The 12,366-nt window shown below is 43.7% G+C and overlaps 1 protein-coding gene across 1 annotated transcript; it reads right to left on the reverse strand.

Annotated features, from left to right (window-relative positions):
- Positions 1-9,950: 9,950 nt before the first annotated feature.
- LOC308622579 (biorientation of chromosomes in cell division protein 1-like) lies at positions 9,951-11,438 on the reverse strand. The gene has a single exon (XM_081244096.1). It carries the CDS (start codon positions 11,297-11,299, stop codon positions 10,742-10,744), a length of 558 nt encoding a protein of 185 aa, XP_081100222.1. The 5' UTR covers positions 11,300-11,438; the 3' UTR covers positions 9,951-10,741.
- Between the last annotated feature and the right edge of the window lie 928 nt (positions 11,439-12,366).

The following is a 12,366-nucleotide window of genomic DNA, read 5'->3' on the forward strand; positions in this document are numbered from 1 at the left end:
TCCATAAAACCCTGGGATGGCAATACTGTCATTATCTGAAGAAACGCCGACCTTAGGGAAGCTGAGCAATCTTCCCAAAGGAACCTGCTGGGAAATAAAGGGAGAGCCAGGATATAAACTCCAGTCTGAAGGACAACAGGAGTCTAAGCCCATTTAGATATTTGAAACCATGAGAGTGGGTGAAACTACCCCACGGGAGATTGTGTAAAGGGAGAGGAACCCGGGAGCACCGATGTTCCTCCGTGATGGGATGAGGGTAGAGCAAAGCAACTGAAAATGTGCAGTGCAGGAGACTGGGAAGAAGCAGTTCAGCCAAGTCCAGTGAGGTAAAGCCTTCCTCATTTTCAGTCTGCTCTTACTGTCCCTCCTCTTTCTCTACGTCTAACATTGAGCTTTTACATTTTACACTTCTCTGCGTGAAAAAAGGAACTAAATAGACACACGTTTCCTACATCAGAGGCATCAAATTCTCTAATAGATTTAATGTATGATGAAGGTACTCAGAACTTTGAACTTCAGAGCTGCTCCTCTATGTTAGGTCCAAAGAGCTTCCCCTTCCCCTAGGCAGTGGCCATAGGGATTAATAATCCTATCTGCTTCTGTGCCCCAGCCTAGCGTTCCTCCAGGGTCCCCTAGCCTGGATCCTCTGTCTTTGCCTGGGCCCCCTTGAGATTTATTCTGTAGATCTGTATTGGTTTGCTAGGGCTGCTTTAACAAAGTACAACAGACTGGGTGGCTTAAACCATAGAAACTTGGGCTTCCCTAGTAGTGCAGTGGTTAAGAATCCACCTGCCAATGCAGGGGACACGAGTTTGAGTCCTGGTCCGGGAAGATCCCACATGCCACGGAGCAACTAAGCCCGTGCACCACAACTACTGAGCCTGTGCTCTGGAGCCTGCAAGCCACAGCTGCTGAGCCCACGTGCCACAGCTACTGAAGCCTGCGTACCTGGAGCCTGTGCTCCGCAACAAGGGAAGCCACCACAATGAGAAGCCCACGCACCACAGCAAAGAGTAGCCCCTGCTCGCTGCAACTAAAGAAAGCCCGCGTGCAGCAACGAAGACCCAACGCAGCCAAAAATAAGCAAACAAATAAATAAATAAATTTATATATTTAAAAAAACATAGAAACTTCTTTTCTTACAGTTCTGAAGGCTGGAAGTCCAAGAAACCAAGATTGGTTTCTTCTGAGTGCCATAAGGGAAGGATCTATTCCAGGCCTTCCTCTTCGGTTTGTAGACAGCTGTCTTCTCTCTGTGTCTCCCATCTGTCCCTGTCTGTGTCCACATTTCCTCTTCTTAGAATGACACCAATCATATTGGATTAGGGTGTACCCTCATGACCTCATTTTAACTTAATTACTGCTGTAAAAATCTTGTCTCCAAAGAAGGTCACATTCTGAGGTCTGGGGGTGGGACTTCAACATATGAATTTTGAAAGGACATAATTCAGTCAATAACTATATCAATACCCTAATGAAGTTTACTTTAATGGTTAAAGGCTTTGACTTTGTTGAATCCAGTATAGAAATACAGTACAAGTAAAGAAACATACTCTATCCCACCATCTGTGGTATCAACCAAAGGAAATAAATTTTCTTTTTATATCCTTCCAGTTAGATCTTCCTTCTCTAATTAATAAGTTACTTAATAAAGAAGGTTTCCTCCTTCTCTTGATAAGGAATAAAGATTTGCAGTCAGTTTTAAAGTTAAAATCCATAGGTAAACATGTTCATTCAGCCAACTCTGTTTCCTGTGGTCAATATCCTTTAGGGAAAACCATGACTACCAATCACCAACATCACTGGGTATTAAATACAGTCACTTTCTTAGGTTCTGCAGGAAAGGCAGGTTAGAAAAATGGCCCTGACCTCAAGATATTTATAGTTTCATGCTATTGTTCTTAATCTTTTTGGCATCATGGAGGCTTTGGGAATCTGGTGAAAGCTAAAACTTCTCTTCTTGGAGATACTTACATTAAGAGTATAAGCAAAAAAAAAAAAAGAGTATAAGCACAATTATGCATACAACTTATTTCATTGCATTGGATCAAAATGCTTTTTATAAAGAATTGTGCCTCTTCCATCATTTTTTTTTGCATGCAAAATGAATTTCCGGCAATAGTATTAAAAAACAAAAATAGGAAGAAGGAAAGAAAGAAATCCGAAGTGTGCAAAGAAAATTAAAAAATAAACTTTGGGGGAGTTCCCTGGTGATCTAGTGGTTAAGATTCGGTGTTTTCATTGCTGTGGCCTGGGTTCAATCTCTGATGGGGGAAATGAGATCCTTCAAGCCCTGGTGTGGCAAGGCCAAAAAAAAAAAAAAAAGGCACAAAGAAAAAACAATAAAACAAAAATCATTAAAAAACAATAAAACAGGACTGCACGGTGGCACAGTGGTTAAGAATCCACCTGCCAATGCAGGGGACACGGTTTTGATCCCTGGTCCAGGAAGATCCCACATGCTGCAGAGCAACTAAGCCTGTGCACCACAACTACTGAGCCTGTGTGCCACAACTACTGAAGCCCACGTGCCTAGAGCCCGTGCTCAGCAACAAGAGAAGCCACTGCAATGAGAAGCCTGCACACCACAACAAAGAGTAGCTCCCGCTCTCTGCAACTAGAGAAAAGTCCACACACAGCAAAGAAGATCCAATGTAGCCAAAAATAAATAAATAAATAAATTTATTTTAAAAACAACAATAAAACAAAAAAATACACAAATAAACTTTGGTTTTGCTAAAAAAATAAATTTCAATGAGAAAGCATCTGTCCCTTGGGTTAAACAAGAAGTTAAAATTACTGAGTGGTCTTTGGCCTGGCAGCACGTGCACTTTCCTGTAAACGTTCTGTTTTGATGGTAACACACACTGAAAAGCTGGGTTCACAACAGCATGTGCTGCAAACACAATCAGTTCATGTTCCCAGATGACACAATGGGCTTGTGACAAGGGAGCACCAAGGTATTCCAAGACTATCTGAATTGGATTTATGTCCTTTCATTTCTACTGGCTTCACATCACTGAGTTTCACCTTCAGCAAGGGGATACTGTTGATGTCAGCAAAGGGACGATTAGCAACCCACGTTTCAATTTTCAGGTTGTCTGAGCAGAAGTACTTTAAAAAGTCATGAGGTGTTTCAAGTTGTTTACATACTTCTGTATCACAGATTTGTAAAAGAAAAGAAGTTCGTATTCTACAGTTATCTCGTGAGAAAACATTTTGAAAAGGCAACAATTCAAGACCCTGGCGTTAACAAAGTTGACACCTTGCCATAGGTAAGCAGGATACTACAAAACAATGGGTAGTAGAGTTTACTGCATAAAGATCTTTCCTCTAAGATGTGTTACCAAGCATCACACGTGTTCTATCTATTCACAAAATGCCCAGTGAGTTTCATTTGCTGGAGAGACGTTGCAGCATTTCAAAGATACTGCCGGATTTGAAATTTCAAAAAGAACTTGCTAAATAGGAATTCATTTCTAAAGGCATCAAGTGGCTGCATGAAGAAGATTCTAACCCTTCCATCACGTGCCTCAAAATATTATTTTTAAAAAGTCAACCATCATGGCGTAATTTCTTTTTTCTAGAGGCAATACTTTAACCCACCTCCTCTATTCCCAACCACACAGGAACCTGACCTTTTCTGGGGTATACAGCTTTTACCAGTTACCCTGTTGCTATTTTAAGACTAGGCTGTTTCATCAGGGCAACCCAAATTTTGGTGAAGTCTTGCCTTTTCAACCAGCCTCTTTTTCTTGAAAAAGATCTAAGCTAATATATTTTTGGAACCCAAAGTATGAGGTGCTACTTTAGCATTTTTGGTTTCATTCTCCTTTCATCAGCAAGAGTGTTGTCATGCAAAAAGCACTGGGGTTTTGGTGTCCTATCACACTCTTTGGAAGGCAAAGCCACAGGATATTTGCTATTTCTTCTTTATTATTTGCTTTGACATTTTCTAACTTAAGCCAGTCCTCAAGTAAACAAAGACAGATGCTCATCATCATAATGGCAGGGCACATATTTTAAAATTCCTTCCAGTGGGGCTTCCCTGGTGGTGCAGTGGTTGAGAGTCCACCTGCTGATGCAGGGGACACGGGTTCGTGCCCCGGTCCGGGCGGATCCCACATGCCGCGGAGCAGCTGGGCCCGTGAGCCATGGCCGCTGAGCCTGCGCGTCCGGAGCCCGTGCTCCGCAACGGGAGAGGCCACAACAGTGAGAGGCCCGTGTACCACAAAAAAAAAAAAAAAAAAAAAAAAAAGGAGTGGGCAGTAGCTTCAGCCCAAGCCCAAATCCAATGTGATGACAAAGATGGAGTTAAGCCCAGTGGTGGGAGAGACCCACTTTCCTGGTGGCTTTAGAAAAGGCCTCACAAGGACTCAGTGAGATAATATTGGTGCTGCAACTCGAAGGCTGAATAGTAGCTTATTAGATTGAGAAGAGGAGAAAGGACATTCCAGACAGAAACTAAAAAGGGATGTGCCATGATTGGGGAAATGTGGGTACTGTGGATGCCTCTAAGCCTTCTGCTGGAAGTGTTCAGCTACGAAGACAACACAAACTACCTAGGTATGAATTTTTAACCCTGCTTTTTTGTGTGACCCCAGACAAGTTACTTCATCTCTTTTTGTCTCAGTTTTCTCATTTTTAATATAAGGAAGGCAGTTGAGGGTCAACTTGTGCCAGGATCTTGTGCTTGTCCAAATGGGATTTCTTTAATGCCTATTTGCCACACTAAGTACATGAATGTCCTATAAAAGTGGATATAGTCACCCTCCCTTTTGCTTAAATAACAATAACAATAATAGTAGTAATAGTTCTGGGACTTCCCTGGTGGTCCAGTGGGTAAGACTCTGCGCTCCCAGTGCAGGGGGCCTGTGTTCAAACCCTGGTCAGGGAACTAGATCCTGCATGCTGCGACTAAGAGCTCGCATGCTACCACTAAAAGACCCTGCGTGCCACAACTAAGACCCAGTGCATCCAAAATAAATAAGTAAATAAATAAGTATTAAAAAAAAATAATAGTAGTAATAATTCTAGTAGAGGAAGTATAACATGCCTCTACTCTGTGCTAAGTATTGTGTCGGCCAAAAAGTTCGTTTGTGGTTTTCCATAAGATGTTATGGAAAATCCCAAGTGAGCTTTTTGGCCAACCCAATATTACATTGTCCATTGCACATATCATCATATGTTGCTTTTTTAAAACCTGAGGTAGAAGCTGTTATTATGTCCATGAGGAGGCAACTAAGGCTGAAGTAGGTTAAGAGACACAGCCAAAATTTCTCAGGGAGCAGCTGCAGAACCAGCACTTACATCAGGCTTTTCCTCTACTCTGTTTTAAATTTCCTCTGGTGGCTGGTCTTCACTCGTATGCAGTGAGCTCCACACCTGGATTCGCCCCCTCCAGCCAGCCCCTCAGACTGAAGCCTCCTTTGGTGGCCTATTCACATTAGATTGACTTCTTTCCAGGAGTCTGGAAAGTCAGCTATTGTCAGGCCCAAGTAAAATACTTTTTCCTGGAATGTCCTAGAAATGAGTGCTCCTATGAGCGACATGAAATTGTGTCAACCCAAAGCTGTGACTGCTCTGGGTCTCACTGTCAGGTTCAGGAAACTGAGCATGGAGAGGACAGAGAGAGAAGGAAGAAAGAACCTCAAAATCTGAAACATGGGGGAGGGATGGGCTGGGAGTTTGGGGTTAGTAGATGCAAACTATTACATATAGAATGGATGGACAGCAAGGTCCTACTGTATAGCACAGAGAACTATATTCAATATCCTGGGATAAACCATAATGGAAAAGAATATAAAAAAGAATATATATATATGTGTATATATGTGTAACTGAGTCACTTTGCTGTACAGCAGAAATTAACACAACATTGTAAATCAACTATACTACAATTAAAAAAAAACTAAAACGGATTTTTTTTTTTCAAGGTGATCACGAAGTGGACGCAAGGTGCTTCTCTGGGTGTATACAAACACCTGCTGGGTTTCTTTCCATTCCTTCCGAGGAATTTTGTTTACCACCAGTGGAGGAGCCTGTCCTGCCTGAAGGAAGTGACTCCAGCTGGGTCTTGCTTGAATGAACTGTTTACATTTCTGAATTTCCTCCCTCTTCTCTTTCCCTGCCAAATTAACTTACCCATCTAGTTCAAGGTTATAGGAGGAAAGTATATTAGTTGGTGTCATAGTCTATTGGGGCTGTTATAACAAAATACCACAGGTAGCTTATAAACAACAGAAATTGCTCACAGTTCCAGAGGCTGGGGAGTCCAAGATCAAGGCACCAGCATGGTTATGGTTTTGTTGTTGTTGTTGTTGTTGTTGTTGTTGTTGTGGTACGCGGGCCTCTCACTGCTGTGGCCTCTCCCGTTGCGGAGCACAGGCTCCGGACGCGCAGGCTCAGCGGCCATGGCTCACAGGCCCAGCCGCTCCGCGGCATGTGGGATCTTCCCGGACCCGGGCACAAACCCGTGTCCCCTGCATCGGCAGGCAGACTCTCAACCACTGCACCACCAGGGAAGCCCCATGGTTATGTTTTGGTGAGAGCCCTCTTCCATATTCATAGTCGGCCCCTTCTTGCTGTGTCCTCACCTGGTGGAAGGAGCTAAGGTGCTCTCTGCAGCCCCTTTTATAAGAACACTAATTCCAGTCACAAGGGCTCCACTCTCATGACCTAAGTACCTCCCAAAGGTCCCATGTCCTAATACCATTCTCTGTGGGAATTAGGATTTCAACATACGAATTTGAGGGGCACATAAACATTCAAACCATGGCAGTTCATTTCTTCCATTTTTATTTATTGAGGTTGATCCTGTGAAGTAACATGGTAAAGATGAAAAAGGAATAGAAGCAGAAGATTAAACTTCCTTCTCACCCCACTGCTCGAAAAGATTTGGGCTAAAGTTACCATCATCCACAGCCCTGTAAACCCCCTGGACTCCTTCCTGATCCTAATTCAAAAATAATGTCTCGGGCTTCCCTGGTGGTGCAGTGGTTGAAAATCCGCCTGCCAATGCAGGGGACACAGGTTCGAGCCCTGGTGTGGGAAGATCCCACATGCCGCGGAGCAACTAAGCCCATGAGCCACAACTACTGAGCCTGCGCGTCTGGAGCCTGTGCTCCTCAACAGGAGAGGCCGCGATAGTGAGAGGCCCACGCACCGCGATGAAGAGTAGCCCCCGCTTGCCACAACTAGAGAAAGCCCTCGCACAGAAACGAAGACCCAACACAGCCAAAAATAAATAAATTCTTTAAAAATAATAAAATAAAAATAATAATGTCTCATGCTCCCTGCCACAGTGGATATAATCTTTCCTCTTGCTTGAGATAGTAATGTAGAAAGTCATACAGAGGGACTCACGGGTGGCATCATCTGCTTTTCTTAGTGTCCCTTACCCACATTTTGACTATACAATATATTTTGAGCTAGATTTGTTGACACTTCAAAGGCATATTTACAGATAGAAATTAGTGAGTGATTTCTCTCAGCTAGATATCTCTCATAGATAACAGAAACTATGATAATATTAGAGAAACCTCTTATAACTTGCTTTCTTTACCATAAAAAATATGCATACACACTGTGGCATGTATTAACCATTGGGTCTCCTGCATGAAAGCCTCTAAATGAGGAGGTCAGGATAAAGAAATGCTATTTTTATATTGGAACCACTCTGGACATAAGAAGGAGCGCAGTGCTAAGGGGCCTTGCATGGTGGTGGCATTTGAAGAGACAGCTGACCCCACCATAATTTCATCTGTGTCCCTTCCTACCTTGAGAAAGTTGTTTCTAAAGCCCAGTCACGAGCGCTTGTAGTGAGCTGCCATGTTTACCGCGAATCCGCACAGCCCTGCTGTCAAAGCTGCCTCCTTTGCCTGAGACCGGGCAGGTTCTCAAAACCCTTCAGGAACTTTTAATGAATCCTCACAAATCCCCTGTGAAGTGAGACATTTTTTATCTGCCTCCGAGCAGGAGGTAAAACATTTGTCTGACTTGTTTAAGGTCACAGACGAAGAGAGAGCCAGGGCAGGCAGAAACAGGAACAGGGCTGGGTGTGGAACTGTTAGCTCAACAAAGTCAAGGCAATGAGCACGACGGGTGGATGGAGCCGGGCTGTAGGTGTTTTCCACAGCAATGATATCGCATTTCAGGGAACAGCGATGGTAAATGTAGGCCCTGTGCCTTTCCTCAGACTGAAAAGGCATCCAAGCATGGGCTGGGATGATGAAGGGGCTGGTGAGAAGATAGGAAGAAAGCAGGGATCAAAGGTCAAGTGTCAGGGTAAAGGGGTAGGTAGAGATATTCAGGGACTGAATGTAAAGTGATGGAGATGCAGGAGTGGAGTCAGAAAAAGGGCAAAAACAGGTCTAGAAGGAATGGTGGGAGAGGTTTGTTTTGTGTCTGGGTCTTAGTTTATGAAGGTGACTGAGTGTGACATGGAGAAGTCAATGCCATTGAAAAAAGAAAGTTTAACTTTACTCACAGTTTCTCTAGAAACAGGAGGTTCGGCTCTCCACACATGGATACATAAGGAGCGCCAGGTGTTGGTCAGGAAGCAGAAACAGGAGCAGGGATGGGTGTGGGTCAGGGAGTGTTAGTTCCTTGTAGGTGGCCCATAGTCCTTTTTTTTTTTTTTTTTTTTTTTTTGCGGTACGTGGGCCTCTCACTGTCTTGGCCTCTCCCGTTGCAGAGCACAGGCTCCGGACGCACAGGCTCAGCGGCCATGGCTCATGGGCCCAGCCGCTCCACGGCATGTGGTATCTTCCCGGACCGGGGCACGAACCCATGTCCCCTGCATCGGCAGGCGGACTCTCAACCACTGCCCCACCAGGGAAGCCCCCATAATCCATTTTTATGCCACTGAGGGGCCTCTGAAGAGTAACGTTTGACCGTGGACTACCTTTGTTGGTGGCCAATGTACTTCTATTGCGAAGCTTTGTGTTTTCTCTTTTACTTTTCCATCAAACTCAAATGAGGATGTAGTAATATGTATTCCTTACAGAGATGAGATTTAGAAACTAAGTTCTACAGTCTGTTGAACATCTGACCTACTAAATTTTTCATTTTATGGTCAGAGCCCACCACAGAATATAATTCCTACTGAAAATTTTAATATTAGAAAATTTAGCAGGAAAAACCAACTTTGAAGAAAAGCTGCAATTCATCAAACTTCTCAGGATCAGTTTCTGTTAGAGAAGCAAGGTAAGTAAAAGATTAAGAATAGGGGCTTCCCTGGTGGCTCAGTGGTTGAGAGTCCACCTGCTGATGCAGGGGACACGGGTTCGTGCCCCGGTCCGGGCGGATCCCACATGCCGTGGAGCAGCTGGGTCCGTGAGCCATGGCCGCTGAGCCTGCGCGTCCGGAGCCTGTGCTCCGCAACGGGAGAGGCCACAACAGTGAGAGGCCCACGTACCGCAAAAAAAAAAAAAAAAAAAAAAAGATTAAGAATAATGTATTTTAAACATTCAAAAAGACCACCTGATAAACTAATGGAAATTACTTTAAAAATAAAACAAATTTTATCTAGAATAAGATTAATATACTGATAACTGTCCTCCTTAATCAGACATGTGCAGAGTCATGTTAGGTAATTGTTTTAGCTGAAAATCAGTGATTCTTTTGGATCACAGCCAGCCTACAATTCATAATAAATTCCACAACTGATGGTTATTATTATACTGTTTTTTCTTCTTTATAATTATTGTCTTATTGAAGTATAGCTTATATACAGAAAAGTGTACAGATCATACAGCTACAGTTCAGAGCATTTTCATATTGAAAGGCCTTTGTGTTTTTTCCCAGTCACTCTCCTCCTTACCAAAGGTAATTTCTTTCTGACTTTTATGATTATAGATATTTTTTGGTTTATACATTGATATAAATAAAATAACACAGTATTTACTCTTTTGTGCCTGCCTTTCTCTCCCTCCAACATTATTTTTTTTTCAGAGTATCAAATGATTTAATTACAAAACTTAAGCCACTTATTAATTATTCACCTTCTAAAAAACACAAACATGAGAATAAAATAAACACACCGAAGACTCACTAGCCCTTGCAGGATAGGAAGAAGCCCTGGACAGAGAGCCTGCAAATATTTTTCCTTATACCTAAGTCTACATTTCCTCATGCATTCTAGGGTCCCATGTTTTGACACCTCTTACAGGGGAAAGGAAACGGAAGCTAAAGAGTCATGGACAAGAGGGTCACAACAACCTTAAAGCTATTTGATGCTAATGGCTTGTACACTCTTATTTGAAACTCTGAGAAACAGTATCAAATAAGCATTGTCAAATACTTACTCCTGGCTAACCTTTACTGTCATTCCTTGAAATTGCATCTTTGGGACTGGTTATGTTCCTTCATTGTAGCTGTTGCTTATCCCCAAGCACAAACCCTAAAATTCATACACAGTCTCTAAGTTCAAGTACAAAGGTTTGTTTCAGGACAACCCCAAGTTGATGTAGTGTTTCTTAATGTATCTGTAGTGTCTACTGGGTGTCACCCCTTGGACAGGCTGGCCAGACGGCAGCACGAGGTGGGGCCCACGTGGTCAATTCTCCTACTGGCCCACTTGCTCTCTACTTTATCTGGACACCGCCCCACAGTCAATGTTGAATTGTGAAGTCAGTGACGACCTTGGCCTGTCTTCACTCTGAAGTTGTACTCTTATGTAACTGAATCCAGTTCTTCACCATTAATTCAATGGAGCTTCCAAAACGTGTCAGGCATATTCTTAGGAAGCATCCTGGGATGGAGCTGGAGGGTCCTGGCTTTCAGGCTCTGGAGGGGGTGCTGGCACAGCTTCTTTTTTCTGGGCCGCCAGGAACTCGTGAATTGCTCGTTCTATCTGTGGCCTGAAGATGTGGTTTAGTTTGGGATCCACCACCTGGGAAATAATTCTGTCCACTCCAGCTTCCAACATCCCTGACTGAACCACACTCTGTCTCAGACCATTTCGCAATTGGTTTTTGTTCATCGTAGGATTCCACTCCTGCTTGTCCAGATGTGTTGACACAAAATTATCCACTTTCTGCCTCAGGTTTTGGTAAGCTGGCTTGGTGTCCACGTCGGCCAGGCAGTCCCGGCGGAAGCTGTCAAACAGCCCCCGGCTCTTGAGCTGCTCCACGATGAGCGCGATGAGCTGCGGGTCACCGGGAGGCAGTGAGGCCGGGTTGATGGGGCCGCCGCTCCCACCGGCCCCCGTCGCGCCTGTCGTCGCCCCCGTCGAGGCCTGGCCGGCGCCGCCGCCGCCCACCGCGCCGGTGCCACCCCCGCCCCCGCCGTCCGCCATGGCTGCGCCCCGGGCCCGCGAAGGAGACTGAATACGGATTCCTCTCAAGGACAGAGGGCCTGGGTCGGGTAGAGGTGGCCGAGGGGCCGGAGAAGGAGGAGGCGGCGGCGGGGGAGGAGGAAGGGGTGGCGGCGGGGACGGCAGCGGCGGCGGCGACGGCAGGCTCTCCAACATTATTTTTTTGATAGGCATTTCTATTGTTGTAATAGTAGTTTATTTTTTATTGCTGTAAATATTCTATCATATGTATATATATATATATATATATATATATATATTAATTTATGTAATAAACCACTCCTATGTTATATGTGGGAGAAATGTGTGGAATGTGCACCAAAGGACAGATTCAAGAATGTCCATAGCAGCACTAGTCTAACTTAACTGTCCATCAGCACATTCTCTTCCAGTCTGGTGGCTTTCCCTTTTCCTCTCTCAATGTTTTCTTTTGAAGAACACAAGCTCCTAATTTTCATGTAGGCCCATTTATCCATCTTTTTTCCTAAGGGTAGTGGTTTTCTGCCTTGCTCAAGAAATCTCTGCCTAGACCAAGGCTATTAGTTCTATGTTATTCTCTAGAAGCTTTATTGTTTTAGCTCTCATATTTAGACCTGCAATCTACCTAGAATTTTTTTCCTATTGTGAAAGGTAGGGTCAAGATTAATTATGTCCTCTATAGATATCCAAATTAACCATTTAGTGACAAGACCATTACTCTTCAGTGTCATCTTTTTCTGCTGGTTTTAAATAATACTAAGTAAATGGAGTCGGGAATTCCCTGGTGGTCCAGTCATTAGGATTCTGCACTTCCACTGCAGGGTGCCCAGGTTCCATCCCTAGTTGGGGAACTAAGATCCCACATGCTGTGCAGTGTGGTGCATCCAAAAACAAAACAAAACAAAAAACTAAATGGAATAAAACCTAAGAACAATGTTGTTTTTTCTATACCCATACATTTTTTTGTTTATGTACCTGGAATCTATGATAAAAGATTTCTCTTAATTTTTTTTCCTAAGCTGGACTTGTTTTTTTAGATACATTTTAATGCTCCTTAAACCAAGATGACC

Source organism: Mesoplodon bidens (assembly GCF_964165515.1).
Source record: "Mesoplodon bidens genome assembly, chromosome: 9".
Lineage (NCBI taxonomy): Eukaryota > Metazoa > Chordata > Mammalia > Artiodactyla > Ziphiidae > Mesoplodon > Mesoplodon bidens.